The 20,467-nt window shown below is 33.2% G+C and overlaps 3 protein-coding genes across 4 annotated transcripts; 1 reads left to right on the top strand and 2 right to left on the bottom strand.

The window, feature by feature from the left end:
* Positions 1-1,023: 1,023 nt before the first annotated feature.
* On the top strand, positions 1,024-7,591 carry LOC105771095 (lysine-specific demethylase JMJ21). 2 transcript variants are annotated; one of them, XM_012592497.2, is made up of 16 exons: positions 1,045-1,396; positions 1,493-1,603; positions 1,717-1,772; positions 1,871-2,013; positions 2,244-2,435; positions 2,551-2,747; positions 3,047-3,146; positions 3,247-3,813; positions 4,227-4,349; positions 4,724-4,804; positions 4,890-5,224; positions 5,338-5,598; positions 6,135-6,219; positions 6,327-6,507; positions 6,883-7,045; positions 7,176-7,591. In XM_012592497.2, the coding sequence occupies exons 1-16, from the start codon at positions 1,245-1,247 to the stop codon at positions 7,312-7,314; spliced, it is 2,886 nt and encodes a 961-aa protein (XP_012447951.1). In that variant the 5' UTR covers positions 1,045-1,244; the 3' UTR covers positions 7,315-7,591. The 2 variants fall into 2 exon arrangements, 1 of the variants encoding a protein (XP_012447951.1); XR_001126399.2 differs by lacking the exons at positions 6,883-7,045; positions 7,176-7,591 and having other exon boundaries at positions 1,024-1,396; positions 5,977-6,219; positions 6,327-6,391.
* Positions 7,592-9,533: 1,942 nt separating this feature from the next.
* On the bottom strand, positions 9,534-12,280 carry LOC105771042 (serine/threonine-protein kinase SAPK2). Its single transcript, XM_012592443.2, has 9 exons — positions 11,872-12,280; positions 11,639-11,713; positions 11,205-11,306; positions 10,886-10,939; positions 10,715-10,807; positions 10,543-10,635; positions 10,360-10,464; positions 10,146-10,244; positions 9,534-10,059 (listed from the first exon to the last, which is right to left on the bottom strand). The coding sequence occupies exons 1-9, from the start codon at positions 11,989-11,991 to the stop codon at positions 9,781-9,783; spliced, it is 1,020 nt and encodes a 339-aa protein (XP_012447897.1). The 5' UTR covers positions 11,992-12,280; the 3' UTR covers positions 9,534-9,780.
* A 1,039-nt stretch (positions 12,281-13,319) lies between these two features.
* On the bottom strand, positions 13,320-14,600 carry LOC105770966 (plant cysteine oxidase 1). The gene is made up of 5 exons (XM_012592348.2): positions 14,483-14,600; positions 14,233-14,384; positions 13,982-14,126; positions 13,675-13,878; positions 13,320-13,589 (listed from the first exon to the last, which is right to left on the bottom strand). Exons 1-5 carry the CDS (start codon positions 14,598-14,600, stop codon positions 13,480-13,482), a joined length of 729 nt encoding a protein of 242 aa, XP_012447802.1. The 3' UTR covers positions 13,320-13,479.
* Between the last annotated feature and the right edge of the window lie 5,867 nt (positions 14,601-20,467).

Raw genomic sequence — 20,467 nt, 5'->3', positions numbered from 1 at the left:
AATTTTTATAAAATTGTAAACCATATTTAAAATATTTAAAATTTTATAAAAATGTATTAAAATTTTGTAAAAACATAAAAACTATAAAAAAATTATAAAAAAAATTTAAAGTATTGAAGTTAATATAAATTTATAAAAATTATAAAAAAAAACATAAAAATTTGAATTGGATCTAATCAGTTGGTTGGACCGATTAGACCGAAATCGGCAAGAGTATCGGTTCGGAGAAAGTCATTAGATTGGTTGACCTAGGAACCGGATGGTTGGACTGATTTTTTATTTTTATTTTTTAATTAATTGAACTGGACAGATAAGTCAAACTAACAAACCAATGACTTGACCAATTTGACCACCATGCCGGTTCTGAAAACCTTGGTCAGAATATTTCATTCTAACATGTGCTAATAGTTGGATAATGAAATTTTTTTTGGATAATGAAATTTTAGTTTGATAAAAAAATATTAAAAAAAATAAAAAGTCAGTTCAACCACCTGATTCCCAAATCAATCAATATAATGGCTTTCCTCGGATTAATTCTTGTCGATTTCGGGCTGATTGGTCCAGTTCAAATTTTTATTTTTATAATTTTTATAAATTTATTTCAATTTAAATATTTTAAATGTATTTTTATAATTTTAAATATTTTTAAGAATTCTAATATATTTTTAATTTTAAATAATTTTAAATAAATTTTTATATTTTATAATATTTTATATTTTATATAATTTTTAATAATTTTTTCTAATTTTTCTAATTTTTTAAATATTTTAATTGTTTTGTATGGAAAAAATTAGATTAAACCAAAAGTTGCCACATGTCACCATATGATTGGTTCATCAATTTATTTTGATGAAAATTATTAACAGATAATCTTAATTGATTATTTAATTAACAGCGGAAACTTAATTGGGTGAGAATTTAATACATGAACTTAATTATTTTTTGTATTTTTTAAGGGCTTTTTTTGACAATAAATTTTAAGAAAAGGAGCAAGAAAATGAATAGGTAAAGGGCGCGTGAGCAAATCCTACGGAGCAAACGGTAAAAGCGCGCGAAAGGAACAAGTTGGATACGTGTCAACATGCCCTGCGTTCTTCCTTTCGTAGCAAAAATGTTTAAATGACAACACCAAACCAAACCAAACCAGTTCTTGTCTTAAACGTAAACCTTCCTTCCTCCCTGCTTTCTACTGTTTTCTATTTGCTACTTTGCTTGGATCGATCCCCAGTCGTCTACCTTCTTCAATGGAAATTCTTCATCAATCTCATACTTTCCCGATCAGAGACCGGCGAGCCGACTCCCTAGGCGATTTCAAATATATCCCCGACGAAATCATTTGCACCATCTTAGATTGTCTCACTCCTCTAGACCTCGCTCGTCTCGCTTGTGTCAGCAGGTTTTATTATTTTTTATGGCTCTCTGTTCTTTTCTTTACCAATTCTTATATTCTCAATTGAAGTGTCTTATTTGTTTTGGTGTTTGTATCTGTTAGTTTTATGTATATATTCTGCAATGAAGAGCCGCTTTGGATGAGTGTTTGTCTCAAGAAAGTCAGTGGTCACATTCAATACAAAGGCTCCTGGCAAAAGACAACATTGCATTTGTATTCTGCTCTTTGCAACTCAGATTTAAAATTTTCTGATTTCCTTTTTAATCGAAGTTTTAGTCTGACTTTGTACGGATTTATATTAATTTATTTTTAATTTTGCAATTCAGAGAGAATTTGCCGAATGAGTATATAGAATTTTGCAGAAAACCATTGCAGTTTGATGGTAAATAGCCTCGTGATTTTGTTTTTATGAAAACAAACACTTCTCCTTTTTGGAAATGATGGTATTGATTTGAGTAATCTTCTTTCTCTTTTGGGTAGGATTTAGCTCTCCATTCTTATACAGAAGATTATATAGATGCCATACAACATTGGACGGGTTTTCGTTTGATGATGGAAATGTTGAAAGAAAAAATGACATATCTGCAGAACAGTTTCATCGCGAATATGATGGGATTAAACCGGTATCCCCTACATATTTTTTGTTTGTTTTTTAGGACATCATGTTGAACTCACTCATTCAAATGATTGTAATGATTTTAGAGTTCTACTGCGTACTTAAATTACATTTATTAGAAGAAATCACTATATCTGTAAATGTTTCGCTCTTCATTAGTCAGTCAATCTGCATTTGCAACTGTAAGTTACTAGTTGCGTGCTTTTTGAATGGGGTTCTTGCTGATTGACATTTCAGGTTTTGCTTAATGGATTGGCCGATACTTGGCCTGCAAGGAAATCTTGGACAATTGACTGGCTAGTGCCCAAATATGGAGATACAACATTCCAGATTTCTTCCCCTTTAAAAGTTTCGATGACATTCAAAGATTATGTATCGTACATGAAACAACAGCATGATGAGGATCCTCTTTATATTTTCGATGACAAGGTGAGTCTAGGGTAGTCATAATATTTATACTATTTTTTAAAGTGCAGGATTATAATTAATCAGATAGCGACCTTCTTGGAAAGTTTCGGAAGTACTTTGATTGTTTGCCATGCAGTTTGGAGAATCTGCACCTGGTTTGTTGAAAGATTACACTGTACCCCAAATATTTCAAGAAGACTTCTTTGATGTTTTAGATAAAAATCGACCATCATTCAGATGGCTTGTTATTGGTCCAGCAAGGTCTGGTGCCTCTTGGCATGTTGATCCCGGACTTACCAGTGCCTGGAATACTCTTCTATGTGGTCGTAAAAGGTATTTTTGATAAATTACCTCTGTATTTATAAAATGCTTTCATGTTGGTGGTTTTGGAATTTACATGTGCCTCCATCAAGCTTAACAAATAGTACACGTCTGTTCATGGAGATCATTTATGAATAACCTCCAGCAAATTTATTTCATTTTATCTTTTATCAGTTTCATTGGACCTTATACTGTTGTGCGAACTGGCCAATAATTTTATTTTTTTGGCAGCATAGGATAGTACGTTTTGTTGCTTCACTGTAGTTGAAGAGCTGATATCCAGGATGACATGTCTAAATATTTTTGGACAGGTGGGCATTGTATCCCCCAGGAACAGTTCCATTGGGTGTTACAGTGCATGTAGACGATGAAGATGGTGATATTAGTGTTGATTCTCCAACTTCATTGCAGGTATATAGGTCTGATATCCCAGGACCTGTCTTTTATCTCCTAATTCTTGTCACTTTTTTTTGGGGTTACTTTTGCTGGATCCTTCTTTGCTTCTGTACAGTGGTGGCTTGATTTCTATCCGCTTCTTGCTGATGAAAACAAGCCAATTGAGTGTACTCAACTGCCTGGGGAGACCATTTTTGTTCCGAGCGGATGGTGGCACTGTGTCCTGAATCTGGAAACAGCCATCGCTGTGACACAAAATTTTGTGAATTCTAGAAACTTTGAATTTGTATGTCTAGATATGGCACCGGGTTACTGTCATAGAGGAGTATGTCGTGCTGGTTTGCTTGCTCTTGATGAAGACAGTTTAGAGATCATCGAGAAGAACATGCCCTGCGAGAAAGAAAATTTTAGGTGCTTAGACCTGACAAAGAAAGAGACGAAAGCCAGAATTCTAAGACCTCAACAGAATGAAAATGGAAAAGAAAATGCTAATGGGAGCTATAATGTATGGGAACACGATTTTTCTTTTGATATAAATTACTTGGCCATGTTTCGGAATAGAGAGCTAGACCACTTTACTTCTCCATGGTGCCCAGACAATTCCTTAGGGCAGCGAGGTTTGAGGGAATGGCTGTCCAGGCTTTGGGTTGGAAATCCTGGAAAGAGAGAAATGATTTGGAAGGTTATGTCACATTTCTTGCACGAATATCTTCTTCCCACCAAGTCGGTCTTTTTACTTCATTTTCCCTTTCTATGGATGAGTTGACTAAGCAAATTAAAATAGGTACCCACATTTTTTAAGAGGTAAAATAGGCATGCTTTTATTAGATATTCAGTCTTGAACTAAACCACAAATTGTTGAAGAATACAGATAGAAGCCCTTATAGGTTGTTTAAGAGATTTTCTTTATAACAAAATTCCCCTTATCACATATTTGGATAATTATGTCTGGCAAGTTTTCTTCTCTGGCAAGCACTCTTTATGGTGTTTACTAGATATTTATCTCGTTATCGCTTTGTCAAAAACTTTGGCATGGCATGTGATATTTTATTTTGTTGCTAACTTAATATCATTTACGTTCTCTCATTGTCTTAGGGAGCTTGTCTTGCACTAAATGCAGACAAATGGTTGGATTGTTTGGGGAAAATCTGCTTCTTTCACAGTTTGCCTTTTCCCAGTGAGAATGCAAAGCTTCCTGTTGGAATGGGCAGCAATCCTGTGAGTTTATTTCCTTTTACGAATGGAAAGTTAGGGGAACCAATTGTGAGAGATCACTTCAAGGATATTCCAGAGCTTGTCATTACCTTGTACAGAGGCATGTTTCCCACTAGTGACACATAACCATACTCCACTGGGCATATCAACTTTTGACATTCATCCTTAGAGTAAAGAATGATGGCATCTGCACATAGACACGTCTTCCACAACATGTGATCTGAGTGCTGTTTATTTAGCATGTTGATATGAATTTTGCTGTTAAAGGATCTGATCTCTATGTCATTTGTTGATGACCAACAGATTTTATAAACTCAGTCATGTTATCAGCAGAGAACGTTTGTATTTCAACTGACAGTTCTAGTTTTCTGCAACAGGTCTATGTCATGGATGAATATGTGGTCAAAATCTTTGCTGAAGGAGGGCCGCAATCTTCAATATTTGATTTGGGCACTGAGGTAGCTACATATGTTTACTTATTTCATACTCCTCATGTCTGTGAGTCTTTTACATACTGTAAGTTTCACATTTCCTTCTTTGCAGCTTCAATTCTACAGCACTCTTTCTGAAGTTAACTCTCCTCTGAAAAACCACATTCCTAATGTATTAGCTAGTGGGATTCTGCACTTGGAAAATGGATCTTACAATATTGATTCTTGGGATGGTAAAAAAGTGCCTGATGTGATTAGAAAGTGCAGTTTGATTCCAGAGAAGGGCACAGGTGATGTCTTTCCCTTTGGTGTTCAGAGCAAGATACTGTTTACGTACAGAAAAGATGTGTCGCCAGAAAATGGACCAGACGATTCAGATGAATCTACTATTGTCTTGCTGCCTTATCTTATAACAAAGCGTTGCAAAGGAGAGATATTTACTGAATTGTAAGTACTTACTCTGAAATCTCTTATTTCTGAATGAATCTTTACTTAGAGAACCTGAGATGTCAAAAGTAGATTGGTGCAACTGTTAAGCTTCCATTTAATTTCTATTGCAGAAGAAATGTATTGCCATGGGAAGATGTGCTTAACTTAGCTTCCTTTTTAGGAGAGCAACTACGAAGCCTTCATATGTTGCCCTATCCTTCCTTCAGTAATTCAGATCTTTCAGATTTTGAACAGAATAGGGAGTTTTCCTCTGCCAATGACATGGACATGGAGTTTGTCTCCAACGAATCTGATATTCCAGTTGAATGGAAAATCTTTGTGAGAACTTTAACGGAGAAGAAGAAGAATGTTTCCGGCCGCTTGAGTAAAGGGTATAATATCTAATTTGGGAATGGAGATTGTTCATCAACTTTTACAATCACCAGTATTTCTACTGAAAATATTATTTTTACCTCCTAGTTTTGCAACCAATTTTATTGTGTTTGTTTTTCATGTACAAACGTCATATCTGTTTTTTTTTTAAACATTGCATGCTCCAGTCTTCTTGAGAACAATACCAATTGCACAGCCATTGGCCTGTGCTTCTTTCATGCTATACAGCCAAATACTTGTTTTCTCGGTTAAATCTTTCACCATTATGTGGACCTAATTTCAGCTTTTTATATATAATGGGGAAAATTTTCTTACCTACTAGAAATTTGCCTGTAGTTTATTTTCTATTTGGGAATAATGTCTATTGTGCTATGCAGTCAATCAGTGGGAGTGTTAGCATATTACTCAATGAGCATAACAACTTCACAGATAAAGATTTTTTTTCTTTCTATTTGTTTTAGTCTTCTTTATTTACTTACTTTATCATAGTGTCTGATTATATAATGCCTTTGAAATTCTATACTAAATTTTGTAGGAGCGGTTCGATTCCTAAAACGCTTATAGAGAAAGCTGAAGCATACCTTCCAGATGATTTTCTGAAGCTGCTTTCTATATATGAGGTTCTTTTATAGTCCCACTATCCTGTTTCTTATTACCTCTTTTTCCTCTTAATCTTATAGGTAGAGCCTCTTGTACAATTATACCTAATGCCTTTGTGTATTGATAGGAAAATGGCATGAAAAAAGTTGGTAAGCCTTGGTCCTGGATACACAGGGATATTATGGATGACAATATTTACATGGAATGCAAATCTTGCTCAAATGGAATTCCTGCGCCAACAAGTAATGGTGGAGTAGCTAAATCTTGGCGCCCTACTTACATCCTTGATTTCAGTAATCTTGCTGTAGGTCAGTCCACTATCTTAATTTGATGTCTTTCCACTTTACTATGACTAAAGCTATTGTCGTTTGTAAATCCTTCATCCCTCCTTCCTGTTTTGCTTTAGACATGAGGATTTGCTTATGCCAACAGAAACTAAATCGCACCATAATTGGATTGTGCAAACATAAGAAACGTGTAGTGAGAATGAGAGATTAATGCAACTGAAAATATTCAAGAGCCATATGATATTTGCTTAACTTCTCATGTAAACATTCTGGTTTTACCCCAAGTAACTTTTCCCCCATGTTTTAGAACAAAATGAAGCTGTTACTCTTTTCCTAAAAGATTATTTTATTCTCGATTAGTGTTGTGTTGAGGGAAATAAACGATGGATATTGCAGGTGATTCCATTAATGACTTGATACCCATGCATTTAGATGTGTTTAGAGGGAATTCCGATCTGCTTAAGCAGTTTCTGAAAAGCTATAAACTTTCTTTGATGAGAAAAACACCGAAGCAAGGTAGCGAAGATGATAAGTACGGACGACTTTCGTACCATGCCATGTAAGTAAATAGAATCCAGTTACTTTCTTTCCCATGATATTTATTGCGGTTCAAATGCAATGCTTGATTAGATATGCAGCATAAGGCCACTAAGAGGTGAAACATTAAAGTGGGATATTTGGATGTACAGGTGCTTCTGTATTTTGCATGATGAGAATGTATTGGGTGGTCTATTTAAAACATGGAAGGAACTTAGAGCAGCAGAGTCATGGGAAGAAGTTGAGCTTCAAGTTTGGGGAGAATTAAATAACTATGAAGGCTTTCCTTGATTCACTTCTCATAAGAGCACCCCGATGAATGCTTAATGCAGCTTATTAAATTTTTTTTATCCTCTTTCGTTTCCTTTTAAAATTTTATCTTTCTCAATACCCTCTGCAGAAGTTGGGAGTTACAGGAAAAGGAAATTAACCCATTTTTTGGTTTTCTCTTCAAGTTTTGAAAGGAAATTAACCCATTTTTTGGTTTTCTCTTCAAGTTTTGAAAGGTTGGTTTTCATTCGCAGATATTTGTTTTCTATTTCATGATCCAATTATTACATGTTTTATACTTTTTTTTTAATTAGTTCTTTGGTATGCTATGTGTAATCTATACTTAATAATTTCAGTCACAAAATTGATCTAAGAAATTGAAATTAATGATAACATTTATATGCCTACGTGTGTGGAAACAATAATTATAAAACACAAATAAGGTTTCAAATCTCTTCATATTAATATTTTATTGGATTTTTGGAGTGAAAAGATTAAAATCTCCTTTAATAATATTACTTATTTTTTAACAGAGTTCGTGTCCGGTTGACTCGTGACACCAATTTAGTTAACAACTTTATTAATAGTATAGATACAACTTATAGGGTAATAAAGTGTGCATCATAAAATTTAAAATGTATAAAAATATTAAAATGAAACTTTGGTTGAGTGGTAAATTTAAAGTTTTACTAATTTAATTTATGCGTGTTCAAAATTTCACCACATGCATATTTTTATTGAATTTTTTAAAGTGAAAAGACTAAAATACTATTGAATAATATTACCTATATTTTAGATTTTATATAAAAATATAAAAAGGCATTAAAAGGATAAATACTATCATAATCATATATTTCTTACTTTGTAAATTTTTTTTGGTAATTTTACAAGTGTTGATAGCGACATCAACTCAGTCAAACATATAAAAAATAACATATTTGTCTAAAATAGAAATAAAATCGGATAAATATAAGTAATTTTTTTATACTTAAGGGTAGAGGATGAAAATATCATAGCTTAAACTCATGTTAAATAAGTGTCCGACAAAAGTTTTAATCACGCTCAATCACTCTATATAAATCAAGATAATTTAAACAATTGTATTTTATTTATATTTACATCACTGACAACAACAAAAAAAATGAAAGATTAAGATATTATTACTCTATTAAGTGACTATGATAATTATCTATCATTTATGCGGATATAATAATTATCTAATGTGACTATTAAGTTATTGTTCAATAAAAGAATATTGGTTTATTCATCTTCTATTTTATCAAATTTTCTAATGATAGTATTCATAATTTTAAAATTCCTAATTTAATGCTTGAAATTTAATTACGATATTTGACTGACATGACTGATTCCTTAAAACCTCTAGGGATTAGTTTAAAAGGTTTTTTTTATATATAATTCTATTATAAGTTTTATTAAATCAAACATTCTCAAACTATAATCTTCATTTTAAATTGATCCCTAAACATTTTAATTACATCCTTAAAATCTTGAGGTTATGTCAATTAGATTCTTTCATCACTAAAACGTTAAGTTAACTGTTAAATGACATGTCGATTATATGTGGCATAATTTTAAATTAAAATTTAAGAAAAATGAATATTTTAAAATATTAGTTTTGAAGTTTTCAAAATTTTTACAAAAGTTTTATCATTGCTACTTTTTTAATTTTATTTTAGTTTTAGCTTTTACTTTTAAAATTTATGGGAAAATATCTTTAAATTTTTCACTTTAAATTTAGTTGCATAAGATTTGATGTGTCATTTAATAACAAAAGGACCTTATTGATATAACATGGATAATTTTGAGAAATAAATAGAATGTTTTGAAGTTTGAGGATCAATTTAAAATGAGGATTATAGTTTAGGGACGTATGGTGCAATTAACTCTTCTAATTAAATTTAAACCGCAATTACTCCACACAAAGAAAGCGAACCCTGTGAATTTGTAAAAAGTTGCAGGAAAGGGAAAAAGAAAAGGCATTACTGAAACGCGAAAGATGTAAAGTCAAACAAATTGCAGGCAATGATTGTGAACCTGCGATGATAAATTGAGAGAGCAAGGCAAGACTTTAAGCAGCAGAAAGCCTGGATCTTTTCTTGCCTAAACATTGAGTTCTGACATTTTTTGTTTTCCTTAGGGTGAATCATCCATTAGAAATTCAGAATTAGACAGACCAGAGTACTTCTAAATTGGGTATCAATTATCATGAAAAAATATGGTTTGATGTATAAGAGCAATTAGATTATTCATAATAATACAACAGTTTCAGTTAAAATTACAAGTCTTTGCATTACTCTTACTCCATTCTCAATCACTAATTCCATTCCAACCTCCACAATTATAGTAACTTGTGAAATATAGTAATTCAAGGAGCCAAAATTAGAACAGAAAAGATGAAAAACAAAAAAAAACAAAAAGCAAATCTTTTGATTGATGATTAGTCTATATATTTATGTGTGATCTGGTTCAGAGTGGGCACACAAAATCACCACTTGACTCTACATCTTCAAGATCTTCATCACCATCTAAATCATCATCAAGATCCATGCTCCCTCCCCGGAAAATTTCCCCGCCCTTGGGGACCTCTGTGGTTTTCATGGCCTCTTGTATTATAGACTGCACTTCTTCCAAGCTTTGGGAAGGGTTGTTCACATCATGGCTCTCCCAGTTTCCCCCTTCCTTCAGTTCCATAGGCAAGTTCTTTAAGAGCCATGGGTGGCTTTTAATCTCTGGTATACTTATTCTCTGCACCAACAAGAGAGAACAAGATCAATACAAACAATCCTAACAAAGATTGGATGAATATTGGCAGCAATTGGATTAAATGATACCTTTCCAGGATTTTCCACAAATATCCGAGACAGAAGATGCTTGCAGTCCATAGAAACTCGGACATAATCGGGGATTGAGTAGTGGACAGTCAGTATTCTCTGCCATCACCAAATAATCAAGTTAGGGAAGCCTCAAACACATTTGCAGGTTCAATTATGTCTAATTTTGAAGAGAAAGTGAAGGTCAAGGTTTTGTAGAAGCACAAGCACTCACCCCAATTGTCTTTCTAAAGTTTTTTGGATCATCCGGATCTTCAAAAGGATATGCCCCTACTAGCATCACATATAAGGTCACCCCACATGACCAAACATCTGCAATCTATAGTTATGGAGGATTAGATATAGATTATGTTACTTAGATCAACAAGTCCGAATATGTAACGAAGGATATTATTACCTTCCCATCATATTCTTTCTTGGATAGAACCTCAGGAGCAATGTAAGCTGGTGTTCCAACAGTAGATTTTGGTTGAGAATGAAGGACAGATGACTACAAAAATTGCAGGATAAATAGTTAGCGAAATCAAGGTTGTTGTTGTAAACTTGTTGATTAAGTTACCGTTTAATACCTTTGAGTATCCGAAATCGCAGATTTTGACACGCGGTGCCGTGCTGCCATCTAAGAGAGTATTTTCAAGTTTAAGATCCCGGTGGCATATTTGCTGCGCAAAGCAAAACAGAGACAGAACAATTTGTTGGACAAGTTTAGAACCAAGAAACTTAAAGCCAGAGTTTCATACCATTGAATGACAGTAACTGACTCCTGATATCAACTGCTGAAAGAAAAACCTTGCCTGGTGGAACTCAACATTAGAAAAGGTAAGGAATGTTATTATTCCAACAGAAGATCTATACATAAGAAACTATGTTACTCGGATTCGAATGTGAATGTTAGATGCTGTAAGTGTTGAAACCGATGTGTTTTTTTTTGTTTTGTTTTGTTTCCAAAGCTTTTCATGCATTTGAAAATCTGTCGGACATGAGAACTTCAAGAAACATGAAGGATCCGAGCAACATAACTATTATTTAACATCAAGTTGTCCACATTTTTCATTGTACCTCATCCTCACCGAATCGACCAGCATTGCAAATGCGGTCAAACAGTTCTCCCCCTGCAGCATACTCCATGACTATGGCTAGATGAGTAGGTGTAAGAAGAACCTGTTAAGGCCAACAGACAACAATTTGGAAAGTTGTTAAAATCTTCTGCTTATCCATACTCTCAGTTTCCTGCTTCAGGGGACAGTAATTTGCTTTACCAACACTAATTAAAGAATAAAGTAATGTTTAAAAGAATAAATTACATAAACATTATTGTCTCTTTCACATTTTTTTTCTTTGGTTCTCCATAATGGGAAAAGAAGGGTGGTAAAAAACATCAAAGCCTAAAACTATCATAATGGAACGTTGATCATAGCTTATCTAGACAGGGTACAAGACAAGGACGCTGACAAATAAAGGAACATGGAATATAGGAATACCCTTAAACCCACCTCTTTGAATCTAACAATATTGGGATGCTTCAATGATCTATGGTTCATGATTTCCCTTTGCACATGTTCATCAATCTACAACAAAAAACAGGAAAAAGACCAAAATCCTTTAATCCACACATCCATGAATGATATCTGGATCAACATGACAGAGAATCCAATTAAAAACAGGGGAGAAAAGAAAGAAACCGGAAAGATTCAACAGACAATAAAAAGAGTATGAAGATAATAACCTTCTGCCCTCTCTCAATGAACTTAACAGCAAAGAGCTCTCTTGTCCATTTATCTCTAACCAGTTTAGCTACACCAAAGTTCCCTGACCCGATGTCTTTCAAAATTTCATAACGCTCCATAGTTTCGAATCTTTTTTTCTTTTATATTTGAAAACTACAGTATATAAACATAAAGAACTCCGTCCAAAACTTGACGCTTGGTTTCAAGTTCAACAGGTTTTATGAACCCCAAGTTGTGGCTTAGAAGTGACAACCATCATCATCATCGTATCATAACAAGCTGCAGAGGGTTAAACCTTGTAAGCCTGATCTGCTTGACTGCAGATAAGCAACATATAGATAAACAGCACGTGGAACGAATGGCGGAGATTCGATTTAATTGGAAAAGAAAGAAGAATCTAAGGTGAAAGTTCCCACACAGTGTCGTGTCCGATGGTGTGAAAGGCTACAAAAATTCTTCTCCCTACAAAAGAAGAAAAAGACTAATTGGCCACTAGCGGCTACTACACGCCAAACTCAGGGCGGTAACATTCGCTCCATGTTACTGCTTATAGCTTACGCCTGTTTTACTGCACTTATAAGTGTTGAATTCAGTTGTGAGATTTTTACATTTCTGATAATATTAGGATGGTATAGGGTAAAAACCCTGGAAGCTGGTGCGCTGTGGGCTGGAAATTGTGCTATTAAGGAGCGACAATGACGTGCAAGGTAAGGCAGGACAAAACAAGGGAGAAATAGCACATGATATTTAGGCATCTTTTTCGTTTTCTTATACTTCATTCAAGGAATTGGTATTGTGCCAATAGATACATGAAACCAGTTTTGATGGATCAATTATCAGCCCTATTTTGTTTTGTTGGGGTTAATATCAGGTAGTTGGAAAATGCAGAGACATATTCTAAATGCTTCGTTTTTTTTCTTTTTAATCCAACCCTCTCTATTTAACTTGGATATTATGCTTTTAAAGTCCTGGGTTTTAAAATTATTTTCTGAAGGAAATCCGAATCATAAATGGGTGGTGATGTATAGGATGGAGATAAAACTACAATCAATATGACATCAGTCGTGACCAAATAATGACTTGGAAATTTGGAATCCGCAAGTCCAGTCAATAATGGTGCTGAGAAACAAATTTTCCATTTTTTCCACCCAACCTCATTCAAATTCGTGGGACTAAAAAACCATGCATCTTTGCTTGTACTGTTGTACGATTTTCAGCGAGCGCATCCTACGCTCTACTTTCACAATAAAAAAGCTCAAATCTAAACCACGATTGATATCGTCTCACCAGAACATTTTCGGCTCCTAAACTTGGAAATAGTCTTGTATGTAAGGATGTATAAAGCTGCTTCACGCATAAACTTCATCTCAAATTTTAAGAACAGTCAATTATTTTCATTGTAATTATATGCTTTTCTCATTTTTAATCGATAGTTTGGTAACTAATAGAAGCTGGAGGCGAAAATGGGAACTGCAATAGGTGATTTTTCAGTTAGATGGGTTCGCCCATTATGAGATGCTGGGGTATGTTGTACATGTATACTTCTTTTACAATACTAAACAAAAAGGTTACAGATATACATATATTGAGAATTCTTGTAGGTCCAGTTAGCAAAGATCATCATCTGGAACATCAAGTGGAGGACCAAGGTAAGGTGCCCCCTTAACAACCAAGTCACATGGCAGTTTTACTTCTCTTTCCTCAAGCCAAGCATAACCTGGGGAATATCGAAACATAAACTCGGATGCAATCGATGACATCAAGAAGAGAAATTATAGTATAAATTGAATTCGATGATTTACCAGGAAGAGAAGGGACGGGGAAGTCTAAGAAGTAGGTGGAGGGCCTGCCCAAGTCATCGGAGTAGGGCGGAGATAAGACATCCAAGATAGCACAAGGGGTCAAGGCCGTGAATGAGTGGATGTTTCCACCGCTCCTTGGGAACAAGACCGATGGTTCACATGGTGCATTGAAGATGCCATCTATTGCTGTGCCTGCTAATCCATCTGCACCGTAGCCACACATGTTTAGTAGTATATTCATAACATCAGCATGCCTTTTTTGAACTGATTGAGGTTTCTTATAACTTTTCAATCAATCAACTCTTACTTGTTCTGGGGCTACAAGTCTCCCCACGAACCCAATCGTAGGCTTTGATGTAAACTGAACCATAAAGAAGTTTGCTTAGAACCGTCATCCCGGGGTGATCATGTAGAGGAAATGCCCTCCCAGCTGGAAAGCAAAAAATTCCCATCTGCACAACAGATTTAACTGATGATTTTAATCATACAGTTGCATCTACATATAAATATGTGCATGAAATATGAGTAAACAAACAAACAAGGTGTAGCAGTACTCACTGAAAATTGGTCACATTCATAGATGTGAATGTAAGTTATTTCAGAAACTCCTTGCCCAGAAATCAACCCATTGCTGTTCATGACCTCGCCTGAACCTGGAGATCCATCCGACCTAAATTCATCTATGCCAACATCCACAGCTTCAAACGTATCTGCTTGTTTGAAAATGTGTACCCATTAGTCATATCTACTAAACAAACCAACAACATTGTATAAAACCAGACAGAAAGTTAAGGAAGTGATTCAGTACTTAAGATGTTTTTGAGCCATTGAATTTGTTGGAAATTTGGAAGCTCTTCCTGGGAAAATACATAATTACAGGCATCATATAGCATTTGTATTTTGCTTTTCTCCATTTTACAGTCCATGAGGAAACTTTTACCTTTCACATCTGTCACGAATATATATATTAAGAGAACAAAACCAGGGGGCTTATTTTGACTTTTTTAAAATCATACAGTGGGCTTTTCTTTCGTCTCTTTGGAACTTTTCAAGGAACAATCAACTTGCACACACAACATTTTGCCCCATGATTATAAAATAAAGGATATACAGTTACCAGTTTAGTAATGGCATGATTCAATTTTCTTTTACTAAGTATTATATATATATATATTTGTTTGAAGTTATGTTTAATGTAATAAATTTATTGGATGTGATATTAATATCAGATGAATTTGATTGATATGGAAAAGAAAAATAGCTTAGCATTTATGGTTTGATGAATAAATATTAAGAAATTAAGTATTGGAAACTTTATTATTGAATTTAAGACATAAATTTTATTTTATATATTACTTAAAATTAGTTTTGGAATATAACTAGATTGCTTGATAAATATAGATTTTAAATTACAAAAATTATATATTACATTTTATCTCTAATTTTAAACATTTCACTTTATTCTAAACAAAAATCAAATTTTGAAAGTAAAACTTTTATAAGATAATATAATGTTAAATATAAAGTTTATAGGATAATATAATATTAAAATAAAATTGAATTAATTGAAAATATTCTCCATTGAGTGATACGTAGTTCTTATTTACTTATTAAATTTCACATTTTTTATAGAAAAATTCTATCAATTATTTTAATTTTGTATTATCAAACATCTGTAAAAATTAAATCAATTAAAATTAGTTTTGTCAATAATTTTTCAAATAAGGCCATAATTGGATGCAATTTACTAGGAGAAAATATAAAACTCCCTTATCAAAATTAAAAAACACACTAATCATTTTAATAAATTTATAAATATTTTTACTGAATTTTTAAAAATAACAGATTTAAAACAAATGGCATACCACTAATAAATAACTAGATGTAAAATAACCATTCACCTTTATTTAAAACAAACAATCATATTATTTTTCTTTTAACTTTATTCTTTTAAGTTGTTATCTGTTTTTTTATACAATGTTTAAAATTATTTATAGTCTCTCATCAACCTACGTTCTTCTGCACTGACAACAATACCGATCTCAATCGAACTAAAATTCAATCAACAAAAACAACCATATTATTTGATAAACATAATTATTTTTGTTAAACATTATTCTTAAAAAAATGTTTTTTTCCTCATGTGGGATGAGTTTTAGACCTCAAACGAAATCAGAAGGATTTGACGTTGTGGCATAAGCAAATCATTACCAAAAATAAAATTTCTAGAATGAAAGAAAGAAAAAACAAAGAAAAAGCCTTTAACATACATATGGGTTGGGTTGGCCCCCATAAGATTCCATTTCCACCTGTTTTTGCACCGTAAAGAACACAATCCACATGGTTCAAACAGGAGTGCTAGGATTGCAACATCTTTTTAAACTTTTTGTAGACTCATTACATAGATTTACAGCATCCAAGAGATGTCTCAAAAGGTTTAAAACCATTGCCTTTGTTTTTCCTGTGCCACTATTAACATGTTAATTTGGAGTTTTTTTTTTTTTTTTTATCATTTCAATGCTTTCTTTTAGATTAGTCAATGGTTAAATGGAATCTCGTAAGTACATTTCTTTACTCTTTTTCACAAATAACAAAATGGTGTTTTAGAAGCAACTGCCACTTGAATATTTTCAAGTATTCTTTAGGCTCATGTAGACAAAACGTCCTTCAATTATTATTATTTTTTAAGTAAGAGAATGTTGGATGCATACAGATACTCACTGTATCAGCCTTAACAACATTGAGCATAAAATCAGGGACATCAAAATAAATAGCATATCAAACATTAGAGTTCATAAAAGGTAACTTCCTAAAAACACTATACCTACTTCCTTTTCTAGCAAAAGTGTCAGTATATCAGTTTCTTTTTTAAAAAATATGAAGAATTCAACTGTTCAAAAATGTTTTCGTCTTGTAATCATCAATAATATGATCAAGAAAAATTAAGTTCTTTCGTAAGTATTAATCCAACACGAAGGACCCATAATTTGATTACCTTATTTGATGTTGACCCCAAAAATGGATTGGAATCAACAATCCATTACCCCTCATGATTATAGATTGTTGGCACCATTTTTTTGATAAAACGGGGTCGATTTGAATTTTGAAAATAAAACGAAAGTGGGAGTCGCCACCAATCTTTTTTGATGAGATGTGATCGGGTCATCTCGTAAAACAGTTGCTTTTAATAAACGGTTTAGATTTATTAAAACAATGCTTTTGGTCTGCGAAATTCAGAAAAATAGGTTCGGGAGTCGGTTACGTACGAGGAAGGATTAGCACCCTCGTAACGCCCAAAAATTGGTACCTAGTTGATTAATTAGTGTCTTAATGTCGAAAATTAAAAACTTTAAAGAGATTCAAAATACGATCCTTTATTAAAAAAACTTGTATAAATCAAATTACCCATTAAGATCCACTCTTTTCGGAGAGAGAAAATGTCGCACCCAATGAGTTAGGGCACGATATTTCACCTCCTCAAAAATGAGCTTGTCCAGAAAAATTCGTGCAATAAAATTTAAAAGGATATTCAATTATTTAAGTCAGATGAAGAAATCGCAGTCCAATACGTTAGGGCACAATTTCTCAAAATTCTAAACATTGAATATTGCCTTTGTTATTTTTAGAAAAATCCTCATCTCGAGAAAATAACATGTCATATCCAATGCGTTAGGAGACAACGTATTGAATTCCCGATAATGATTTTTTATTTATGTTTTTTTATTAAAGAGCATTCTCGATTATTTAGATTCAACGAAGAAAATTGGAACCCAATACGTTAGGGCTCAATCCTCTCGAAGATCCTAAATACCGAGTATTACCTTTATTTTCAAAATTTTCTTTTTTACAAATTTCGGTAAAAATTGATGTAATGTTAATTTGATATATGAATAAATGCCGCATTAATAAATGACAATAATGAATATGACGATGTGAACATAGATAACGTAAGCAATCACAACAAAAATAATAAATAAAGAAAAAAGAACAAATCGATTACATATAAAATAACAAGTAAATAGACAAATAAAACTAAAATGTTTCTTTTTTAAATGATAATGGACATATAAATGAATAAATAAATAAACACCAAGTGAAGCAATTATAACAACAAAGAGAATAGATAAAATTATAAAATATAAAAATATATATATGTACATATAAGAAAAATATATGTATGTGAATAAAAGGAATAAATATAGATATATAAAAAAATGTACATATTTTAAAATGTAAAAATATATAAGTATGTATAGAAAATTATGAAGCATAGAAAATATATAAAAGTATGTATATATATATTTATAAAAATTAAGTAATATGTACGTATATGTATATATTATAAAATGTATGCATGTATATATATAACAAAATTTGAAATTTAAAAGGTATAAATGAATAAATAATAATAATAATAACACAAGATTAATGGTATAATATAATAATGATAAAACATTAAAATAATTAATTAAAAAAATAAAATAGCTAAAAAACATAGACTAAATTGAAATAAAATTGAAAAAATGGGGCGGATTCGAAAATAAATAAAAGGGGAGGACCACATTGAATGCGCAAATAACAAAGAGGGACCAAATGAGAAATAATCTCGTCCCTCCAAAACGCACAGCTTTAAGGTGGATCGAATTGAAATCTGAAAGAAATTCCAGGGCCAAATTAAAAAAAAAACTAAAGGAAACTTGATTGCAAAATAATTAAAAAGCGGAAGGGCTGAATGAGCAAATAGACCCTTCCGCAAAAATACTAGGATCCTGCTAGCGGGTCGGGTCGGCTGGATCGGGTTAGGCCAAAACGACGCCGTTTTGAGCATCTGAGACCACTCCAAAACGGTACCGTTTCGGTACCCTATAAAAACCCCAAAATTTCCAAAAAATTCATTTTAACCCCTTAAAAAAAACTTTCCAAAACTCTCCCCTCAACCCCTGAGTTTCGTCCAGGGTCTGGTCAACTTCCGATCACCGGCCACCGTGTTGGCCGCCGATCGCAAGCGACGGTGCCGCTGTATGCGGTGGCCGGAAAAGGCTAAAATCTCCAGTTCAATCCTTTCAAACCCCCTAAACCCAAATCTAAGTTCGAAAACCCCGACACATTAACAAAAACCCCGAAAAACTCAAGAAACCTTTCAGTTTCCGGCCACCTATCCTCGGAAGTGGCTCCCTCGGCCGTCCCGACGGCGTCGCGAACCCGAAAAGGGGTAAGTTCTTTCTTTTCTTTTTTACTTTACTTTTGCATATAGAATATGTATATAAAAAAATGAAATAAACAAGAAAATGGAGGAGAAATTAAAATGACAATAAATAAACCTTTGAATTGATTTTCGATTCCTTTGTATTCGGTTCTTTTCCCTGTCGTCTTTTTCTTTGTTGTTGTGTGTTGTTTGCTATTTTACAGGTGTCAGAGGTTGACGGTGGTGGCAGAGGTGGCGTGCGACAGTGGGCAGAGGCTAGGGCAAGAGCGGCGGCTAGCATGGCAGCTAGGGTTTTGTCTTTTGCTGAAAATGTTTTAGGCTTAGTTGGGCTATGGGCTACTAGGGTTTTTTTGTTGGGCTGGTCTAATTGAATAGTGGGCTGGTCTGAATTGGGCTCTGATGGACTGTAATTTGGACTTTTATTTATTTATTTGGTTTGGGTTTTATTTGTTTGGCATTGGGCCCGAGCAAAATTTGGTTATTACATAGATTATATAACAAATGCTAATTTGTTACACTCCACACTAATCCGGTCATCGGGTCTTAATGCGTGACGTCACATCATATTGTTGAGGCAATTAAAATATTTCAAATTAATAATCCAAACAATTTGTCATTAATTCAAAATCATCACCACACAATCACAATTAAACACATTAACATGACATTACAATGATAAATGATCTCATACACGGTATTTTAGGGTTAAACGAGGTCAAATATGGAGTTAGAATTCGAATCCAAGCTCTTTTGATCAAATTTCAGCATGATATCTCGAGACAAGTATCTCCATGTCTCAAGACAGACTACATTTTATTTTTAGAATTTTAGCTTTGATATTAGCATGTCTCGAAACAAGACTCCTTAAATCTCAAGACAAGCCTTCCCTGTTTTGCTTTTCGATGTTATGATGTCTTGAGACAATAGCCTTGTCTTGAGACTTGGAACATAGAAAAACTAATTTAGGTTCGATGTTTACTCATCTCGAGACCACGGTGTTCATGCCTCGAGAGCTAGCTATTATTGTCTCAAGACATTTACCCAAAAATGCATGAATTGATCATTTTTGTTCAAAGTGTCTCGATACCATCCTACCAAAATGTCAAAAGTACAAACGTTCCAACAAGCAAACGATGCCAAAACATTTCCTAAATAATCATAAAGTTATGTTAAGCTAAAACAAATCCAGTTGACTTGTAAAAACATAATCAATAAATTAGAATCATGGCATTTCATATATCTCATTTCAATACTAGTTAATAAATAGTTGAACTAACTAAATACAATTTAAACCAATTAGAAATTCAACCAGTACCAACTCAACAACCATTTTAGCATAAATCAACCTAATGCACACATACTTAACTTGTATAATTGCATTCAACGCCTAAAGGTAAGGACATTTATTCCAACACAACTAACTTAATTAAACTAACTGCTAATTTGTACACAACTAGCCATTCAACCAACGTTACTCCAACATATCTTTCTATTTATATATCTATCTATATATATCAAAAGATAAATGGAACCAAAATCATTCAACCGGTCACCAAAGCATACAACTTTAACATATTTATAAATCAA

This window comes from Gossypium raimondii, chromosome 5, assembly GCF_025698545.1.
Source record: "Gossypium raimondii isolate GPD5lz chromosome 5, ASM2569854v1, whole genome shotgun sequence".
NCBI lineage: Eukaryota > Viridiplantae > Streptophyta > Magnoliopsida > Malvales > Malvaceae > Gossypium > Gossypium raimondii.
Note: the sequence above shows the minus strand (reverse complement) of the source record. Positions and strands in the feature narration are given on the sequence as shown.